This window comes from Oryzias latipes, chromosome 14 (genome assembly GCF_053564925.1).
Source record: "Oryzias latipes strain Hd-rR chromosome 14, Olatipes_Hd-rR_3.1".
NCBI lineage: Eukaryota > Metazoa > Chordata > Actinopteri > Beloniformes > Adrianichthyidae > Oryzias > Oryzias latipes.
In genome coordinates, this window is record NC_136250.1 from 31,851,913 (window position 1) to 31,873,245 (window position 21,333).

At 46.4% G+C, this 21,333-nt stretch overlaps 1 protein-coding gene and 2 long non-coding RNA genes across 6 annotated transcripts in view; 2 read left to right on the forward strand and 1 right to left on the reverse strand.

Annotated features, from left to right (window-relative positions):
* The window catches only part of LOC101167340 (glutamate receptor 1), a 92,942-nt gene that overhangs the window by 24,040 nt on the left and 47,569 nt on the right, over positions 1–21,333 (forward strand). For all 4 annotated transcript variants that reach the window (XR_013647510.1, XR_013647511.1, XM_023962453.2 and 1 more), the window contains exon 4: positions 16,274–16,458. Coding sequence is in view for 2 of the 4 variants with exons in the window: in XM_023962453.2 (XP_023818221.1) it covers positions 16,274–16,458 (185 nt within the window). In the remaining 2 variants the exon portion in view is untranslated. The remainder of the gene's footprint in view (positions 1–16,273; positions 16,459–21,333) is intronic.
* LOC144983732 (uncharacterized) lies at positions 10,137–12,134 on the forward strand. The gene is made up of 3 exons (XR_013647512.1): positions 10,137–10,242; positions 10,661–10,775; positions 10,857–12,134. It is a non-coding gene; the product is annotated as an uncharacterized LOC144983732 (long non-coding RNA).
* Positions 12,120–13,787, reverse strand: LOC144983733 (uncharacterized). Its single transcript, XR_013647513.1, has 2 exons — positions 13,112–13,787; positions 12,120–12,486 (listed from the first exon to the last, which is right to left on the reverse strand). It is a non-coding gene; the product is annotated as an uncharacterized LOC144983733 (long non-coding RNA).

Genomic DNA, 21,333 nt, shown 5'->3' on the forward strand with positions numbered 1-21,333 from the left:
CAGATGTTGCTCCTTTCTTGGGGGTTGCTCCTTCACCGGATGTTGCTCCTTCACCGGATGTTGCTCCTTCACCGGATGTTGCTCCTTCACCGGATGTTGCTCCTTTCTTGGGGGTTGCTCCTTCATCGGATGTTGCTCCTTTCTTGGGGGTTGCTCCTTCACCGGATGTTGCTCCTTCACCGGATGTTGCTCCTTCACCGGATGTTGCTCCTTTCTTGGGGGTTGCTCCTTCACCGGATGTTGCTCCTTCACCGGATGTTGCTCCTTTCTTGGGGGTTGCTCCTTCACCGGATGTTGCTCCTTCATCGGATGTTGCTCCTTTCTTGGGGGTTGCTCCTTCACCGGATGTTGCTCCTTCACCGGATGTTGCTCCTTCACCGGATGTTGCTCCTTTCTTGGGGGTTGCTCCTTCACCGGATGTTGCTCCTTCATCGGATGTTGCTCCTTTCTTGGGGGTTGCTCCTTCACCGGATGTTGCTCCTTCACCGGATGTTGCTCCTTCACCGGATGTTGCTCCTTTCTTGGGGGTTGCTCCTTCACCGGATGTTGCTCCTTCATTGGATGTTGCTCCTTTCTTGGGGGTTGCTCCTTCACCGGATGTTGCTCCTTCACCGGATGTTGCTCCTTTCTTGGGGGTTGCTCCTTCACCAGATGTTGCTCCTTTCTTGGGGGTTGCTCCTTCACCGGATGTTGCTCCTTCACCGGATGTTGCTCCTTCACCGGATGTTGCTCCTTCACCGGATGTTGCTCCTTTCTTGGGGGTTGCTCCTTCATCGGATGTTGCTCCTTTCTTGGGGGTTGCTCCTTCACCGGATGTTGCTCCTTCACCGGATGTTGCTCCTTCACCGGATGTTGCTCCTTTCTTGGGGGTTGCTCCTTCACCGGATGTTGCTCCTTCACCGGATGTTGCTCCTTTCTTGGGGGTTGCTCCTTCACCGGATGTTGCTTCTTCACCGGATGTTGCTCCTTCACCGGATGTTGCTCTTTTCTTGGGGGTTGCTCCTTCATCGGATGTTGCTGCTTTCTTGGGGGTTGCTGCTTCACCGGATGTTGCTCCTTCACCAGATGTTGCTCCTTCACCGGATGTTGCTGCTTTCTTGGGGGTTGCTCCTTCACCGGATGTTGCTCCTTCACCGGATGTTGCTCCTTCACCGGATGTTGCTCCTTCATCGGATGTTGCTCCTTTCTTGGGGGTTGCTCCTTCACCGGATGTTGCTCCTTCACCGGATGTTGCTCCTTCACCGGATGTTGCTCCTTTCTTGGGGGTTGCTCCTTCACCGGATGTTGCTCCTTCACCGGATGTTGCTCCTTTCTTGGGGGTTGCTCCTTCACCGGATGTTGCTCCTTCACCGGATGTTGCTCCTTCACCGGATGTTGCTCCTTTCTTGGGGGTTGCTCCTTCATCGGATGTTGCTCCTTTCTTGGGGGTTGCTCCTTCACCGGATGTTGCTCCTTCACCAGATGTTGCTCCTTTCTTGGGGGTTGCTCCTTCACCGGATGTTGCTCCTTCACCGGATGTTGCTCCTTCACCGGATGTTGCTCCTTCACCGGATGTTGCTCCTTTCTTGGGGGTTGCTCCTTCATCGGATGTTGCTCCTTTCTTGGGGGTTGCTCCTTCACCGGATGTTGCTCCTTCACCGGATGTTGCTCTTTCACCGGATGTTGCTCCTTTCTTGGGGGTTGCTCCTTCACCGGATGTTGCTCCTTCACCGGATGTTGCTCCTTTCTTGGGGGTTGCTCCTTCACCGGATGTTGCTCCTTCACCGGATGTTGCTCCTTCACCGGATGTTGCTCCTTTCTTGGGGGTTGCTCCTTCATCGGATGTTGCTCCTTTCTTGGGGGTTGCTCCTTCACCGGATGTTGCTCCTTCACCGGATGTTGCTCCTTCACCGGATGTTGCTCCTTTCTTGGGGGTTGCTCCTTCACCGGATGTTGCTTCTTCACCGGATGTTGCTCCTTTCTTGGGGGTTGCTCCTTCACCGGATGTTGCTCCTTCACCGGATGTTGCTCCTTCACCGGATGTTGCTCCTTTCTTGGGGGTTGCTCCTTCATCGGATGTTGCTGCTTTCTTGGGGGTTGCTGCTTCACCGGATGTTGCTCCTTCACCAGATGTTGCTCCTTCACCGGATGTTGCTGCTTTCTTGGGGGTTGCTCCTTCACCGGATGTTGCTCCTTCACCGGATGTTGCTCCTTCACCGGATGTTGCTCCTTCATCGGATGTTGCTCCTTTCTTGGGGGTTGCTCCTTCACTGGATGTTGCTCCTTCACCGGATGTTGCTCCTTTCTTGGGGGTTGCTCCTTCACCGGATGTTGCTCCTTCACCGGATGTTGCTCCTTTCTTGGGGGTTGCTCCTTCACCGGATGTTGCTCCTTCACCGGATGTTGCTCCTTCACCGGATGTTGCTCCTTTCTTGGGGGTTGCTCCTTCATCGGATGTTGCTCCTTTCTTGGGGGTTGCTCCTTCACCGGATGTTGCTCCTTCACCAGATGTTGCTCCTTTCTTGGGGGTTGCTCCTTCACCGGATGTTGCTCCTTCACCGGATGTTGCTCCTTCACCGGATGTTGCTCCTTCACCGGATGTTGCTCCTTTCTTGGGGGTTGCTCCTTCATCGGATGTTGCTCCTTTCTTGGGGGTTGCTCCTTCACCGGATGTTGCTCCTTCACCGGATGTTGCTCCTTCCCGGATGTTGCTCCTTTCTTGGGGGTTGCTCCTTCACCGGATGTTGCTCCTTCACCGGATGTTGCTCCTTTCTTGGGGGTTGCTCCTTCACCGGATGTTGCTCCTTCACCGGATGTTGCTCCTTCACCGGATGTTGCTCCTTTCTTGGGGGTTGCTCCTTCACCGGATGTTGCTGCTTTCTTGGGGGTTGCTCCTTCACCGGATGTTGCTCCTTCACCAGATGTTGCTCCTTCATCGGATGTTGCTCCTTTCTTGGGGGTTGCTCCTTCACCGGATGTTGCTCCTTCACCAGATGTTGCTACTTTCTTGGGGGTTGCTCCTTCACCGGATGTTGCTCCTTCACCGGATGTTACTCCTTCACCGGATGTTGCTCCTTCACCAGATGTTGCTCCTTTCTTGGGGGTTGCTCCTTCACCGGATGTTGCTCCTTCACCGGATGTTGCTCCTTTCTTGGGGGTTGCTCCTTCACCGGATGTTGCTCCTTCATCGGATGTTGCTCCTTTCTTGGGGGTTGCTCCTTTCTTGGGGGTTGCTCCTTCACCGGATGTTGCTGCTTTCTTGGGGGTTGCTCCTTCACCGGATGTTGCTCCTTCACCAGATGTTGCTCCTTCATCGGATGTTGCTCCTTTCTTGGGGGTTGCTCCTTCACCGGATGTTGCTCCTTTCTTGGGGGTTGCTCCTTCACCGGATGTTGCTCCTTCACCGGATGTTGCTCCTTTCTTGGGGGTTGCTCCTTCACCGGATGTTGCTCCTTCACCGGATGTTGCTCCTTCACCGGATGTTGCTCCTTTCTTGGGGGTTGCTCCTTCACCGGATGTTGCTCCTTCACCGGATGTTGCTCCTTCACCGGATGTTGCTCCTTTCTTGGGGGTTGCTCCTTCACCGGATGTTGCTCCTTCACCGGATGTTGCTCCTTTCTTGGGGGTTGCTCCTTCACCGGATGTTGCTCCTTCACCGGATGTTGCTCCTTCACCGGATGTTGCTCCTTTCTTGGGGGTTGCTCCTTCACCGGATGTTGCTCCTTCACCGGATGTTGCTCCTTTCTTGGGGGTTGCTCCTTCACCGGATGTTGCTGCTTTCTTGGGGGTTGCTCCTTCACCGGATGTTGCTCCTTCACCAGATGTTGCTCCTTCATCGGATGTTGCTCCTTTCTTGGGGGTTGCTCCTTCACCGGATGTTGCTCCTTCACCAGATGTTGCTCCTTTCTTGGGGGTTGCTCCTTCACCGGATGTTGCTCCTTCACCGGATGTTGCTCCTTCACCGGATGTTGCTCCTTCACCAGATGTTGCTCCTTTCTTGGGGGTTGCTCCTTCACCGGATGTTGCTCCTTCACCAGATGTTGCTCCTTCACTGGATGTTGCTCCTTTCTTGGGGGTTGCTCCTTCACCGGATGTTGCTCCTTTCTTGGGGGTTGCTCCTTCACCGGATGTTGCTCCTTCACCGGATGTTGCTCCTTCATCGGATGTTGCTCCTTTCTTGGGGGTTGCTCCTTCACCGGATGTTGCTCCTTCATCGGATGTTGCTCCTTTCTTGGGGGTTGCTCCTTCACCGGATGTTGCTCCTTCACCGGATGTTGCTCCTTTCTTGGGGGTTGCTCCTTCACCGGATGTTGCTCCTTTCTTGGGGGTTGCTCCTTCACCGGATGTTGCTCCTTCACCGGATGTTGCTCCTTCACCGGATGTTGCTCCTTCATCGGATGTTGCTCCTTTCTTGGGTGTTGCTCCTTCACCGGATGTTGCTCCTTCACCGGATGTTGCTCCTTCACCGGATGTTGCTCCTTCACCGGATGTTGCTCCTTCACCGGATGTTGCTCCTTTCTTGGGGGTTGCTCCTTCACCGGATGTTGCTCCTTCACCGGATGTTGCTCCTTCACCGGATGTTGCTCCTTTCTTGGGGGTTGCTCCTTCATCGGATGTTGCTCCTTTCTTGGGGGTTGCTCCTTCACCGGATGTTGCTCCTTCACCGGATGTTGCTCCTTCACCGGATGTTGCTCCTTTCTTGGGGGTTGCTCCTTCACCGGATGTTGCTTCTTCACCGGATGTTGCTCCTTTCTTGGGGGTTGCTCCTTCACCGGATGTTGCTCCTTCACCGGATGTTGCTCCTTCACCGGATGTTGCTCCTTTCTTGGGGGTTGCTCCTTCACCGGATGTTGCTCCTTTCTTGGGGGTTGCTCCTTCACCGGATGTTGCTCCTTCACCGGATGTTGCTCCTTCCCGGATGTTGCTCCTTTCTTGGGGGTTGCTCCTTCACCGGATGTTGCTCCTTCACCGGATGTTGCTCCTTTCTTGGGGGTTGCTCCTTCACCGGATGTTGCTTCTTCACCGGATGTTGCTCCTTTCTTGGGGGTTGCTCCTTCACCGGATGTTGCTCCTTCACCGGATGTTGCTCCTTCACCGGATGTTGCTCCTTTCTTGGGGGTTGCTCCTTCATCGGATGTTGCTGCTTTCTTGGGGGTTGCTGCTTCACCGGATGTTGCTCCTTCACCAGATGTTGCTCCTTCACCGGATGTTGCTGCTTTCTTGGGGGTTGCTCCTTCACCGGATGTTGCTCCTTCACCGGATGTTGCTCCTTCACCGGATGTTGCTCCTTCATCGGATGTTGCTCCTTTCTTGGGGGTTGCTCCTTCACTGGATGTTGCTCCTTCACCGGATGTTGCTCCTTTCTTGGGGGTTGCTCCTTCACCGGATGTTGCTCCTTCACCGGATGTTGCTCCTTTCTTGGGGGTTGCTCCTTCACCGGATGTTGCTCCTTCACCGGATGTTGCTCCTTCACCGGATGTTGCTCCTTTCTTGGGGGTTGCTCCTTCATCGGATGTTGCTCCTTTCTTGGGGGTTGCTCCTTCACCGGATGTTGCTCCTTCACCAGATGTTGCTCCTTTCTTGGGGGTTGCTCCTTCACCGGATGTTGCTCCTTCATCGGATGTTGCTCCTTTCTTGGGGGTTGCTCCTTCACCGGATGTTGCTCCTTCATCGGATGTTGCTCCTTTCTTGGGGGTTGCTCCTTCACCGGATGTTGCTCCTTCACCGGATGTTGCTCCTTTCTTGGGGGTTGCTCCTTCACCGGATGTTGCTCCTTTCTTGGGGGTTGCTCCTTCACCGGATGTTGCTCCTTCACCGGATGTTGCTCCTTCACCGGATGTTGCTCCTTCATCGGATGTTGCTCCTTTCTTGGGTGTTGCTCCTTCACCGGATGTTGCTCCTTCACCGGATGTTGCTCCTTCACCGGATGTTGCTCCTTCACCGGATGTTGCTCCTTCACCGGATGTTGCTCCTTTCTTGGGGGTTGCTCCTTCACCGGATGTTGCTCCTTCACCGGATGTTGCTCCTTCACCGGATGTTGCTCCTTTCTTGGGGGTTGCTCCTTCATCGGATGTTGCTCCTTTCTTGGGGGTTGCTCCTTCACCGGATGTTGCTCCTTCACCGGATGTTGCTCCTTCACCGGATGTTGCTCCTTTCTTGGGGGTTGCTCCTTCACCGGATGTTGCTTCTTCACCGGATGTTGCTCCTTTCTTGGGGGTTGCTCCTTCACCGGATGTTGCTCCTTCACCGGATGTTGCTCCTTCACCGGATGTTGCTCCTTTCTTGGGGGTTGCTCCTTCACCGGATGTTGCTCCTTTCTTGGGGGTTGCTCCTTCACCGGATGTTGCTCCTTCACCGGATGTTGCTCCTTCCCGGATGTTGCTCCTTTCTTGGGGGTTGCTCCTTCACCGGATGTTGCTCCTTCACCGGATGTTGCTCCTTTCTTGGGGGTTGCTCCTTCACCGGATGTTGCTTCTTCACCGGATGTTGCTCCTTTCTTGGGGGTTGCTCCTTCACCGGATGTTGCTCCTTCACCGGATGTTGCTCCTTCACCGGATGTTGCTCCTTTCTTGGGGGTTGCTCCTTCATCGGATGTTGCTGCTTTCTTGGGGGTTGCTGCTTCACCGGATGTTGCTCCTTCACCAGATGTTGCTCCTTCACCGGATGTTGCTGCTTTCTTGGGGGTTGCTCCTTCACCGGATGTTGCTCCTTCACCGGATGTTGCTCCTTCACCGGATGTTGCTCCTTCATCGGATGTTGCTCCTTTCTTGGGGGTTGCTCCTTCACTGGATGTTGCTGCTTCACCGGATGTTGCTCCTTTCTTGGGGGTTGCTCCTTCACCGGATGTTGCTCCTTCACCGGATGTTGCTCCTTTCTTGGGGGTTGCTCCTTCACCGGATGTTGCTCCTTCACCGGATGTTGCTCCTTCACCGGATGTTGCTCCTTTCTTGGGGGTTGCTCCTTCATCGGATGTTGCTCCTTTCTTGGGGGTTGCTCCTTCACCGGATGTTGCTCCTTCACCAGATGTTGCTCCTTTCTTGGGGGTTGCTCCTTCACCGGATGTTGCTCCTTCACCGGATGTTGCTCCTTCACCGGATGTTGCTCCTTCACCGGATGTTGCTCCTTTCTTGGGGGTTGCTCCTTCATCGGATGTTGCTCCTTTCTTGGGGGTTGCTCCTTCACCGGATGTTGCTCCTTCACCGGATGTTGCTCCTTCCCGGATGTTGCTCCTTTCTTGGGGGTTGCTCCTTCACCGGATGTTGCTCCTTCACCGGATGTTGCTCCTTTCTTGGGGGTTGCTCCTTCACCGGATGTTGCTCCTTCACCGGATGTTGCTCCTTCACCGGATGTTGCTCCTTTCTTGGGGGTTGCTCCTTCACCGGATGTTGCTGCTTTCTTGGGGGTTGCTCCTTCACCGGATGTTGCTCCTTCACCAGATGTTGCTCCTTCATCGGATGTTGCTCCTTTCTTGGGGGTTGCTCCTTCACCGGATGTTGCTCCTTCACCAGATGTTGCTCCTTTCTTGGGGGTTGCTCCTTCACCGGATGTTGCTCCTTCACCGGATGTTGCTCCTTCACCGGATGTTGCTCCTTCACCAGATGTTGCTCCTTTCTTGGGGGTTGCTCCTTCACCGGATGTTGCTCCTTCACCAGATGTTGCTCCTTCACTGGATGTTGCTCCTTTCTTGGGGGTTGCTCCTTCACCGGATGTTGCTCCTTTCTTGGGGGTTGCTCCTTCACCGGATGTTGCTCCTTCACCGGATGTTGCTCCTTCATCGGATGTTGCTCCTTTCTTGGGGGTTGCTCCTTCACCGGATGTTGCTCCTTCATCGGATGTTGCTCCTTTCTTGGGGGTTGCTCCTTCACCGGATGTTGCTCCTTCACCGGATGTTGCTCCTTTCTTGGGGGTTGCTCCTTCACCGGATGTTGCTCCTTTCTTGGGGGTTGCTCCTTCACCGGATGTTGCTCCTTCACCGGATGTTGCTCCTTCACCGGATGTTGCTCCTTCATCGGATGTTGCTCCTTTCTTGGGTGTTGCTCCTTCACCGGATGTTGCTCCTTCACCGGATGTTGCTCCTTCACCGGATGTTGCTCCTTCACCGGATGTTGCTCCTTCATCGGATGTTGCTCCTTTCTTGGGTGTTGCTCCTTCACCGGATGTTGCTCCTTTCTTGGGGGTTAGTCCTTCAATGAACCAAAGCTCAAAATCCAGTTTGCCGTCTTTTGAAACATCAAACCCCATATCAGAGTTACACCTGAGAGTCTGTTCAATAGTTGTTCACAACCCAGAAATAGTCCCAGCCCACAACCGCTTTGATCGTCAGCCCCCACCAATACTGTCTTCAGACCCATGACCCTAGGTCTCAGGGCGGACACTCCACCATGAGGCCACTGAGCAAAACTTTCTTTGATCTATTCACAGAAAATGAAATGCTCATAAAAATGAAATGCTCATTCTAATGGAGGACCCCCTACCCCCCAGTTTGGTTATGGGTCACAGTGTGAGTCGTGGGGGGGGGGGGGGGGGGGGGGGGGGGGGGGGGGCACTGAACACTTGGTCTGCTCATGGAACGTCATCAGTTCAGGAAAACCCATCAGAACTTTTTCAGAAGCAAACCTGCTCAGACAGTTTCTTTGATCCTTAGAGAACCTGAAGACATTTGTGTTGCCATGGAAACACAGCCACTTATTTCCATCCACCAACAGTCAAGAATACAAACCAACAGTTCACTGTAATTGATCAGAGCATCATTGATCACCTTACTTTAGGGATTCATAAACATGGACACAAATAAACCCAACAACCACAAAGAGTATACACACATGAAACACAAAAAGCCATTTGCTAACAAGCACACACTGTTTTGGTTGAATGTGTATCTGCATCAAACAGGGTTAGCAGAAAAACAAAAAACACTTTCTTCATTCTGAGGTTAGTGCACAAATGGACCAACACTCTGCTCTGGTTGGCTCCTGATTAGGTTCTCTCCACCAATGAACATCTGCACAATTTTCCTTCAAACTTTATTAAATAAAAAAAATGAGCCAATGTCCCAGATTTCAGAAGGACTTCATCATCTGTTTTCATTGTTTTGTCTGCTCAAAAATTGCAGCAGGAAAGGTTTTTTTTTTGTTTTTGTTTTTGTGGTGAGTCGGATATTGCTGTTTGGGTAAAGGATGGTTCTAGAGACTGAGGCTGACAGGATCAGCATTTCACTGCAGGAATGATGCTTCCAGATGTAGAAGTGAGGTTTTCTCACCTTTCAAACCCTGCAGCTGTGGACCTGAGCCGGTCCGGTCCTGCAGGTGTGGAGCTCAGGTCAGGTCAGCTGCACTGATCCAACCCTGCTGGGTGTCGGACATAAGAGTCTTCCTCAGTCTTCCTCAGCTGAAGGTCGCCCTGAGGCGGCTGCAGAGCATGACAGTCGGAGTGTGAGCTCAACATAAAGCTGAAACGGCTCCAGTTAAAGAACAGGAAATGATTATCACTCAGTTTTACAAGTTTTTTTTATGATTTAGGTTGGAAAGACACAAATAAAATTAAAAATCCTTTAAAGATTTCAGATAAATAATTTCCTAAAACAGCTCAGAAGCAGATTTATTTTTAGGATTCAGCATTGACCGTGTTTCTGTTCTGCATCCAAAGGTTCACAGCAGCTGTTTTGTGTTTTAACCCCTTCATGCTGAATGTCACTCAAATCTGGGACTCCAAATAACCCTTGTGTACGGTGGCCCTGAAGTGCAAAGCATTCAACAAATCACTCGATACAAAAACATTTTTAAGATCACAACAATTAAAAAATAAATGTTAAAAAGCAGAATTATATTTTAGAAAACAAAACCAAATTTCAGAAACCAAAACTTAAAAAACAAAAATGAAAAAAAAAAACATTTCAGAACACAGAATTAATTTCCAGAAAACAAAACGAAATCTTCAAAAATGAAAAACATTTCCAAACCGGAAGAGGCAGGTACTATGGGACAACGCTGATTGGATGATGAGTTTTGTCAATCATTTGAAGTATTTTAAATGAAGTGATGCCGGATTTTATCGTCCAAACAACAATGTACTATAATAATCCACATATTTCCCATTTATATATCAAATAAAAAAACGCAGCAAACTGTTGATGAACTTTTGAATTATTTTTTTAAAATTTCGCCTGACACACGGTCACCCGGAAGTAGTTTGTGAGCACTTTTACTGTGAACGCTGTGCGCTAATGTCTACGGCTGCGAGGTTCACGCTGTCAATCATCTTTAGGTAAGAATCAATTCTGTGATCTTTTCTTTTGTCAGTCACATGTCTCTAAGGATGTTAATTTTAGGATGTTAATTAAAGTGCTGCTTTGAAAAGATAATTTCTTATTATCTTGCGCATGCGCAAAAAGAACCCGATGGAGACGAACCGTCTTCACATGATAGCCGTTCCCGTTTTCGGTGACAACATGAGAGAAAAAGCTCCGAGCCAGCCTGGTTCTGTGATTTATACAGTAATTACAGTAATTATATGGCATCAGTGTTGCTAAAAATCGACTTTAAGACTGAAATCAGTAAACAAGTTCTTATGGGAAATAATAAAGTGTATTGTATATTTTTGAACCATACATATACTGAAACTTAAAAATGAACTTTAAAGTTTATAAAATACTTAATTGAATTAACATGTGATATTTCTGCAGGTGAAGTTTCTCAAAGCGAAGTTCCAGAAAGGTTTGTGCTGCAGAAGAACAGATGGCAGCTCTACATGGGAATACAAGAAGACTAAAGTCATTCATATCATTGTGCAGTGTACAGGCAAGTCACCATGATTTATGTGAAATGTAATCAATAAATATTATTTAACCTTAATATCTAATTTTTTTTTTTAAATTGCAGGTCCTTTAAAAAAAGTCTTTAACCTGCTGCATAAGCCTGATTAGTTGTAAATGATGCAGTGGGGAGTGAAAAACGAAGCACAATTCCTGGCTTTAGCGTCGGGCTGATGATCTGGAAATCACATCTATGAGGAATCGCATCAAACACTTGTACAACTCCAAACAACTTAATGTTCCTTTAAGCAAAACTCCAGTTTAAAATGTTCATATTAGACTTGCTTCATTTAGGAGTTTTTCCATGTTTGCCATTTTAGGTTTTAAAGCTTTATTAACAAAGTTGATGTTTGATTTTCAAAGCTGTTGTTTAGAAATGTTTCTTTCTCCACACAGAAAGGTCCCAACGTGATGCTGTAGTATCGCGAGAGCCAACGAGAGGAGTGTGGTGAGTTTACTTGGCGGCGCGTAAGTTGTGAACAAACATTTTTGATTTATTTAATTACACCGCCATATTTAAATAATCCAGAAAGTTTAAAAAATAAAAATCTGAAAAAGTTTGTCAAGCATTTGCCAGCCTGGATGACCTGGAGGACCTGGAGAATTACATCGACGAGTGTTTCAATACCTGCCTCATGAAGAAATCCAACACCGCCACTCCGTCCACCAAACGCAACCGTCCCGAAGACTCCCCGGGGGCTGCCTCCTCCCCAGGCAGCAACATGAGTGATATCCTGGATTCGATTGATAAAAGGCTCTCCAGCCTTGATTGCCGTTTAAATCTGCTGGAGATCCTCCATAAGGAATTCCAAGGTCTGCGAGAGTCTCTGGAGTTCAGCCAACAGCAGGTGCAGGAGCTCGCAGCGGAGAACCAGGCCTTTGTTTTGTTTTTTTTTACATTTGAACCTTACCATAATGATTAACAACCAGTAAACTTGTTGCTCTATGCTGCTTCATGGTCTTATCCCCCCTCCCCTCCTATTATCACCCCCCTACCCCCCCTCTCTCTAACGTCCCTCTCTCTTCTTCCCCTCTTTCCTTTTCCGTCCGGTCCAACACCAAAGATTTTCAGACATGATTGAAATTAATAAAGTTTGGCCTCAATTCCAAAAGGGGTTTATTCAGACATACCTTTGGTTTGTCTGAAGATTAATAACCCCTCTTGTTAAAGTAAAATATGTCCAACACAAGAGGCCCTCAGCTCTCATCTGTCTGCCCAGCTGTTGGACAGGACAAGTTAAAAAAAAAAAAAAAAAGAAATGTTTCTTTGTCAATAAAAAAACTGAATGCTGATGTGAGGATTGTAATAATGGATATGAAAATAAACAAATTTGTTTCATAGCAATGCAGTATATTTATTGAAAACTTAACATGAATACGTTATTCAGTAACAGAAACAAAGAAACAGTTGTGGATTTTCCTTTATGGGCTTCTTCATGCAGTCAATCAAATGTTACGTTTACAATCAGCATTTACTCAGCGTACCTGTCAGTCACATTTATTAGAGGAAAAAATGCATCTGGGAAAAGTCTGTTTGTGCTTAACAACTATATCAAAAAGAGTCATGTCAGGGAAGGTTTGTCCACATTGCTGCTCAGCATCACATCCAGAGGAAGATGCACAGGTAAGGGACGCCAGTTCCTGCTCGTACATGCTTGCAGCTTCCTCTGCACTGGACTCCAGCTCCACTGAAATCCCTGACAGAGATAAATTAATAAATTAAAAATCCCTGACAGAAAAACATCGGCTACCGTTCATCTTTCATTCAGGAAAAAGTTGAGTTCATCAAAATGAGGAGAAAATGGGTTAAACCCGAAATTCATTAGGGAGGGGTCAAAACACCAAACTCAGAATAAAGTACATTATTTCAGTCTTATAAAAATACATTCTAAAACACTTTGGTATTCCTCCTCTGCCTGAAAGACTAAAATGATTTTTTTTAAAGATGTTTTTTACTCTACAGACTATGCCACCTTTAGTTACACACCTGGACGTGTCTGATGATGTGCACATCCAGTCATTTACTGTCATGTTTCTGTGCACTGACACACTCTAAAGTCACAGATCTTAATAGTGTGAATAAGAAGCATTCATAAATGTTATTCTGAGACACAAACTGCTGCAGTTTACCTGACAGCTTTGCTGATTTATGCTGCTGGTACACCTGTCTGAGAATCCTGCCCACGTGACCCCCCCTATCCGACTGATGAGGTAACCTGTCATTAACGTATGACTGAAGGATCTTGGATCTGTCTGTAAACACCCACCTAGAAATCACGTTTAACGCTACATTTATTACATCAAACAAATGTGCCTCCATACCTTATCAGTGGATGGCGGGACTGCATTTCCTGATGTGCGCCGTCTTTAACACCCGTTTCTTCGCAGCTGCTGCTTTAGACAGAATCCTCTCACAGACATTTCGAAACATTTGTAAACCTGGTTGGTGTTGATATTTCTGCGTGCGTTCCGTCATCACATCCGCTAAATATTCAAAGATTAACGTTTGAGTTAACGTTTTATCGTCTTTCCCTTTCATTGTTTACCTGCAGAACGGACGTCATCCACACAAACTACTTCCGGGTGACCGTTCTGCTTCAGACGAAATATTCAAAAAAGAATTTAAACCTTCATTATCCGTTTGCTGCATTTTTGATTTAATATGTAAATGGGAAATACGTGGATTATTATGGTACATTGTTGTTTGGACGATGAAATCCGGCATCGCTTCATTTAAAATACTTTTCAGTTCAAATGATTGACAAACATCATCATCCAATCAGCGTTGTCCCATAGTACCTGCCTCTTCCGGTTTGGAAATGTTTTTCATTTTTTAAAAATTTCGTTTTGTTTTCTGGAAATTAATTTTGTTTTCTGAAACGTTTTTTTCTTTTTTAAGTTTTGGTTTTTGAAATTTTGTTTTGTTTTCTAAAATGTAATACTGCTTTTTAAATTGTTGCTGTGATCTTAAAAATGTTTTTGTGTCGAGTGATTTGTTGAATGGTTTGCACTTCAGGGCCACCGCACTTGTGCTATATTAGATGACCCCCCCCCCCCTTCCATTGAGGTGTTCTCCCTACCATGACAAAGGTGGATAAAGGTGGAAAGATTTCATGGAATCCATGGACACCAGTGAAGATCACAAATCATTGAAGAAAAAAGGTTCAGAGCTCTGTCTAGGTCAGGGGTCGGCAACCCAAAATGTTGAAAGAGCCAAATTGGACAAAAAAACAAAAAACAAATCTGTCTGGGGCCGCGAAATATTAAAAGCCCTGTTTAAGCCTTATAATGAAGGCAACACATGCAATATGTATCTATATGAACTATATTAGCCTGCTATCAAAATGACTAAGTTGTTACAAATACATAATGAGCATCAACGATTAAATGTTTATTTGCCCTGCAGTGCATTCTGGGAGAACGACGCATCATGTGACTGCTCTGTTGAAGTTTAACTTCATTACAATATCAAAGTATTATGTTTCATTGCTTTGATAAAATTAAAGAAACGGAATAAAGTAATCCGATTTTTGATGTCATTTTTATTTTGAAGATTCAAACAAAAAACAACAAAATGGAACGTTCCCTCTCTGGGAACTAAACAGAGTTCAATAAAACGCAGCCTGTGTTTATAAAAAAATAAAACAGCAGCCTTTTGAAAAGTTAAAGTATATAAAATCAAATGAATACAGTTAAGTTTGATTTCTGTGCAAATGCAAAGTAAGTCAGTGCAAAGGTAAAACAGCAGCATCCTCTTCTTTTGCTGTACATCTCTGCAAAGACAGTCAGCTGGAATGACAGAACAGCTTCAAGCATTTGCGGCGCCTGCAGACTTTCCTTCAGCTCCTTTAGGTGGCTCCTCACAGTCATATCCACCAAAAAGTGCAGCTTTTTGAGCCACTCCTCCAGTTGCGGGTAGTTCAGGTCTTTGCTTTTCAGGAATGTTTTCACGTGTTCTAAACAGACAACAAAGCGATGCTAAACGTCCCCCCTGGACAGCCACCGGACTGTGTCGTGTAGCAGGAGATCAGAATATTCGCTTTCAACTTCATCAAGCAATGCACGGAACTGACGGTGGTTCATTTCCATCAGCCACCTGCCTAGCGGTCCGCCGCCCTGCTGGTAGAAACGTGTGTCGCGGGCTATGACGCAAACCTTCGTTGACAGAAATGTTGAATTTTAATATTGTAGTGGCGGTCATGTGCATTTTAGGTCTGTTAGCAGCAGGGGATTGTGGGATGCGGTCTCCTGATCTTATCAGGGCTGTTTGCCCACGTTTCTTCTCATATGGCAGTTTTGTTGTTCCACCTTAGTTTATTCTTCCTGTTATGCTGTTTCTTTATGTTGCACCGTGAGTGTGGGAGGGGGAGAGGTTGATGACCCCTGTGCAATGTTCAATGTGGTGTGTGTTCAACGTAAATGGGCTTGTTATGCCGGGAAGGAGACCGTGCTCTCAGCTTCTCTATCTGCCTTCTCCTCTCTGAGACTGTTCAGAGTCGTGCAGTGTTTGGGACACGGACAGTACTCTAGCGCAGCCAGTTGATTGACAGCTCAACTTGTTGACAGCGTGGCTCTCGTGTTTCCCGCTGCAAGCGATGTACCTGCTGGGCGTTACAATATTTGTTCTACACATTCTTACAGCATTGGAAAATGTTTAGAATGTTTGTGTCTTGTTTGTCCTCCTACAGAAATCATATTAAAACCAAAAATATATTTCTCTCCCCCATCTTTTTACACTTTTGAAAATGCTCCAGGGAGCCACTAGGGCAGCGCTAAAGAGCCGCATGCGGCTCCTGAGCCGCGGGTTGCCGACCCCCGGCCTAGTGGCTCCAGATGATCCAACTCCCAACGTTAAAGTGCCTAGGATAGCACCAGGGTTAATTTAGCAAGGAACGGCCAAAACACTAAGAAACATTTACTCATACGATTGAAAATAAATTCAGCCATAAAGCAATTAAGCCTTAATCCAGAGTCTTTTTGAGCATTTACTCTAATCTGTTTTAACAATACTAGGTATCCACCTTTTAAGACAACCTCAACTTCTTTCTTAGTGATAATTTTTTATGACCTAAGATTTTCATGTTAAACCTGAGACCTCACTTCCAAGAAGTAAACTTTGTCATTTTTTTACTAAAAAAGTCAAAAATATTGAGAACAAACTGCTTTTGTTTAAAAACAGAGATCAAAAGTGCAAAACAAAATAAAAATGTATAAATCAAGACAAAGAAAAGGTCAAAACTATGTGAAAAATTATAAAAACAGCAGGCAAACTGCCTCTAGACTACATACAATGTTCCACAGACGTATTTATGATTTTGTGTCGTAACTCTTGTTATGTTTGCTTTGAACTGAAAACGTCAAAGCCGCGTCGGCGACGTTCTGACGTCATTGTAAACGGCTGATGCGATTGGCCCTGATGAGAGTCATAGGAGCCATCCAGGACCAGTTTTTGTGTAGCTGTAAGGTTCTCCGTTCCTCCCTCAGGACTGACAGTTCTGCAGAAGATCCTGGACACGGCGGCGGAGCTGAGCTGGCAGGTCACCTCTGTCAACCTGGACGCTCTGACGGAGGCAGCCTTCATCAAGCTGCTGGCCGATCTCGACTACAAGAAAGACTTCCAGATCATCATCAACTGTGAGCTGGAGCGCCTCAACTACATCCTCAACTTGGTAAAGTCTGTCTTTGACTCCCCAGTTCTGAGGTTCAATGAAAACCAACCATTAGGACAATTGATGCATTTCTATGAATGGGGGGTGGGGGGTGGAATCAGGAATAAATTATGGGGGTGTGGGGAAAATACTGATTCAGGGAAATATCCTGATACTGTACTGATACTTCAACTGCTGATTTTGAAACAGTTCGTTGAGTGTCTGACTTTTGTTCACACTTAAACCTTCAACCACTAGATGGCAGCACACTGAGCTTCTTTCAGCAGCTCCTCACCAAAGCAAGATCCTGTGAGAACCATCCAGTGGCGCCTCCAGAATTTTTTCATGGGGGTGGCCAGTGGGGGGCCACATTAAATCTTGGGGTGGCACACAAAAACCATGAGCTATATTTTTAAAATTCATTCTACCAAACGTAGTAAAACAACCTGTAGAAAACCAACAGAAAGATAAATGCCTACTGATATTTTGTAGAACATGAACTTATAGTAGATACTACTAGTATAATAACTAATAGATACTAGTAGATACCATTAGTAAATACTACTACTGATTTATATATATATTTTTTTTGTTTATATTTAATGCTTTGGTGTGTCTGCTTAGGGTGTTCGGCTCTTGACTGAGAGATATCTATAATAAACAAAAAATTAAATCTGTTGTTCTGAAATAATAATAAAAATATCCTTCTAATTATTAATTATATCTGTTGACATTTCTATTCAGACTAATAATCATGAAACGTTTTTATTATTAGGGTAACATAATTCTAACTTCACCAGTTGGTCCAGGAACAGGTGGAGCCCCTGCTTATGCTGAGTTCTGCCTTGCTTCTCTGACCAATGATGCTGACTGATGCTGAGAGTCTCATCTTTGTCTTCCTCATTCTCTTCTGTCATTCATGCTGCTCTGTCTCATCTTCCTCCTCCTCCTCACTACTCCTCTGTTGCTCCCCTACCATCTCTTTCACTCCTTCTGCTGCACTTTTATTCTTAAAATAAGAATATATGTTGAATTTCTCTTCATTCTCTGAAAATGGACAGACACAAGCATCAACTAATGACTATAGGTAACTCTGTGGAAACAAAAACACATCAAAATGTTGCGGTAACACAACAACCGGTGCTTAAATAGTGCCATGAAAATGAGTGGCTTGTGAAAGGGACATCCTTTTTTTACTTATTAATAAGAAGTAATGACACATCCACCGCCGCTGATGATGTGGCGTATTTGCACCATGTATTTGCACACCGGGTTTACATGTTTTGCAGACCGCATGTTTTTTACACCTTTGCAACTGTATTTATTTAATATTTAATATTTATTTCTTTAATTAATAAGAATCTAATTTTTGATAATTTTTCATAATAATTTTAGTGATATTTTTAATTATTTAGTATAAATGTCATTTTTTATGCCCTTTATTGATGTTATATTATATAGATTATTTCTGAATGTCGTGTTGCTGCCACAGATAAATGGAATTTCCCCATTGTGGGATTAATAAAGTCATCTATCCATCTATCTATCTATCTATCTATCTATCTATCTATCTATCTATCTATCTATCTATCTATCTATCTATCTATCTATCTATCTATCTATCTATCTATCTATCTATCTATCTATCTATCTATCTATCTATCTATCTATCTATCTATCTATCTATCTATCCATCTATCCATCTATCTATCTATCTATCTATCTATCTATCTTTCTATCTATCTATCTATCTATCTATCTATCCAGATCTAAAGTACAGTAAACAGATTGTTAAAGACCCACGGAAAATATTTAACAGGAAAAGAAACGTAGCATTTTGGGATGTGTGATTGTGTGTGCGTGCGTGCGTTCTCGCGCGCACGCGTGTGTTTGCGTGCTGAAACCGGTGCTCGCGCGATGCAGGAAGGGAGGGGGGAGAGCCATAGAGAGCGCGTGTGAGGGTGTGGAGCGCATACACGCGCGGTCAGTCGCCGTTTTGGACTTAAGGAAAAAGTAATAAAGAAAGTTCATCTTTAGTGACTGAGACTGGTTATTTTGTCTGACCGGCCCAGAGGATCTGAGGGTTCGAACGCGTCTTATTCATTCTGCGTCCAGGGGCTCCTCTGTAGATGTCTGCGCACTCAAAGGCAGCAGGGAGGGGAGGGGGTGAGGGCCGGTTTAGGTGATCAGAGCGACTTGCCGCTCGCTGGCTGTGCATTTGGGATGAAACGCACAACTGATGCTACCACAGCTTATAGTGGCTACTGGGGTGGCCACTGGGGTGGCCAGGTGTCGGAGAGGGGTGGCCATGGCCACCCCTCTCCGACACCTGGTGGCGCCACTGGAACCATCTTGTGTTACATGTTCACTTGTTGTTGTCAGAGCTCAATAATAAACACGAATTATGACGTGAACAACGTCCTCTCTGCCCGCAAGACTCTCTGGTCGCTATGGTAACATTTAAACATGCCTTCAAAATAAGTGCATGGAAAATCCAACTCACCACAATCCTGAATGGTTGGAAGGAATCTCCCGTTGGGATGAATCCGTATTTTAAGTAGGACTCCTGATACTGTCTATTAAATGTAGCTTTCTTTTCTGGAAGTGGAAGGCTTCTCTTCTGTCTCCTGGCTAGGCCTTTTCCACTTGGCAAAGAAACTTTCCAGACGTTTGTTTTTATTCATTTTGCTAGTTCCTGGGTTTTGTTTTAGCGGTATCTTATCACGTGACCGAGACGAGCGAATTGGCCTGCGTCAAGAGTAACATAGACGGATGGAACAGAGAATATTTCAAAATAAATCATCTTTCAGATTCCGAAAAAAATAAAACGGAATTAATGGAAGTTATTCAATTTTTTCTGTGCGGCCCGGTACCAAATGACCCACAGACCGGTACCGGAGGTTGGGGACCACTGCTTTAGACCTTTAGAGCTCCACATTCAACCTCTGAGCTGCTGGAACTCATCAAACCTCAAGTGACAGACAGAAGGAGGCAGATTCACATAGTTGTAACCCTTGTTCTATCCTAGGCACTTTAACATTGGGAGTTGGGTCATCTAGACCCACTAGACAGTGCTCTGAAGCTTTTTTCTTCAATGATTTGTGATCTTCACTGGTGTCCATGGATTGCATGAAATCTTTCCACCTTTATCCACCTTTGTCATGGTAGGGAGAACACATCAATGGAAGGGGGGGGTCATCTAAGATAGCACAAGGGTAAAGACTCTTCATAAAAGGAAAGTCGGCGGTTCTGCTGAAGTCCAAACGCTCCTGCAGCGTTAGGAGGTGATCCGAGAAACATGTTGACCTCAGCTGTTCACGTTTCTTTGGGCTCAGCTGATCACACGGTGTTTGACTTGACCCTGTTTGGTTGATTGAGTTCAGGTGTGATGAAGACTCAGGTGTGTCTCTGATGAAGAGCACGTGTGTCGCGTTGATGAACCATCATGTGCTGACTCTGATGGTTCACATGGTTGCATTCAACTTTTCCCCGCTGCTCCACAAAAACACAACAGAAGGATGAAGGTGATGGACTCGTGTTCTGATGTGATGACAAACCAAATCATAAAATCTTTTAACCATCTTTTTGCTCTGAATGATGTTGTCGACACCTGAGATAACCTCTGGGGTCGACACATGAAGGACGTCTTTTCTGTTTGAAGGTGGAGCCTGTCTTCACCTGGTGGTTGAAAACACAGACGAGCAGCAGATTTACAAACAAACGCTAAAGCAAAGCTCCGGTTCTTCTGCCGACCTCCGGCTCTGCATCAATTCTTCATGTATGACGGACGCCTGAGAAGACACGACATCACCAACAGAGGAAAACTCTAAGGAAAGAACAGAATTAGTGTTTTGTCATCAGGGAATGAATGCTGACTATATGCAGAGCTGTGACAGGAACAGCGCCACCATAAGGTCAGATTGACTTCAGTTCAGACGCCGTTTCAATCTTCCTGGGAGCTGCAAAAGGAGGACGTGAAAATGGGAGAGGAGGAGAGAAAGGAGGTTCCTCCTCTGGCTGCTGTTGGAACACTGACCATCAGGGAGGCATGAAGGACATGAGCTGAAAGCAGGACGACACCAAAACATCTGGATTCTGCCGACAGTGCTGCCCCCCCCCACACACACTCTAGGACTGGATTCAGACCGGACACATTTGGTCCACTCAAAGTGAATCAGAGTTTGTTTCCCCCGATAATCTGGAACAGAGTTTCAGTCTGAACACACCCTAAGCGGTTCCTGGTCCCAGACCACCTCCAAAGACGGGTCAGAGACCGGGACCAGGAACCGCTCTCTGACCCGTCTTTGGAGGTGGTCCCGGTTTGTTTCCAATTGGACCGAGTTTCGGTTCCCTCTGAGATTGATCAGTCTGAAAACAATCCATCCCAGGAGTGGAACGACTGGACCGAACCAGCCACCGTAGCTGGGCATTATGGGATGTGAACAGAGTAGAAAGGAAGCAACCAAGACGACGAGTCACAACGTGATCCACATCACTTCTCACTGTTTTCCTGACCATCTACACATCATGAACACGGATCAGCGTTCCTTCTGAGCCGCCGTCTCCTCGGTAACCGGCGTGCAGCACGACTCCACCAAAGTGAAAAGTGTTGGACCTGACGTTGATCCAGAAGCGCTCAGTGAAATATAAAGTTTGAATCTGTGAATTATGCCAACAAGGACTGCAAACGCAGGACTTCCATTATTTCTGGCTTTTATTATTATTATTTCTCCTGACCAATGAGTGAAGAGGCCTTCAGTCACATGGTTTGGTTTACAAGCTTTGGTTTGAAATGGAAAAGTCCGCGTGACGGCGGTCTGAATACAGACCAAACGGGTGGTTCAGGACTTGATCTGGACCTACGGACATTTCCAGTCTCAATACACTCGAAGATAC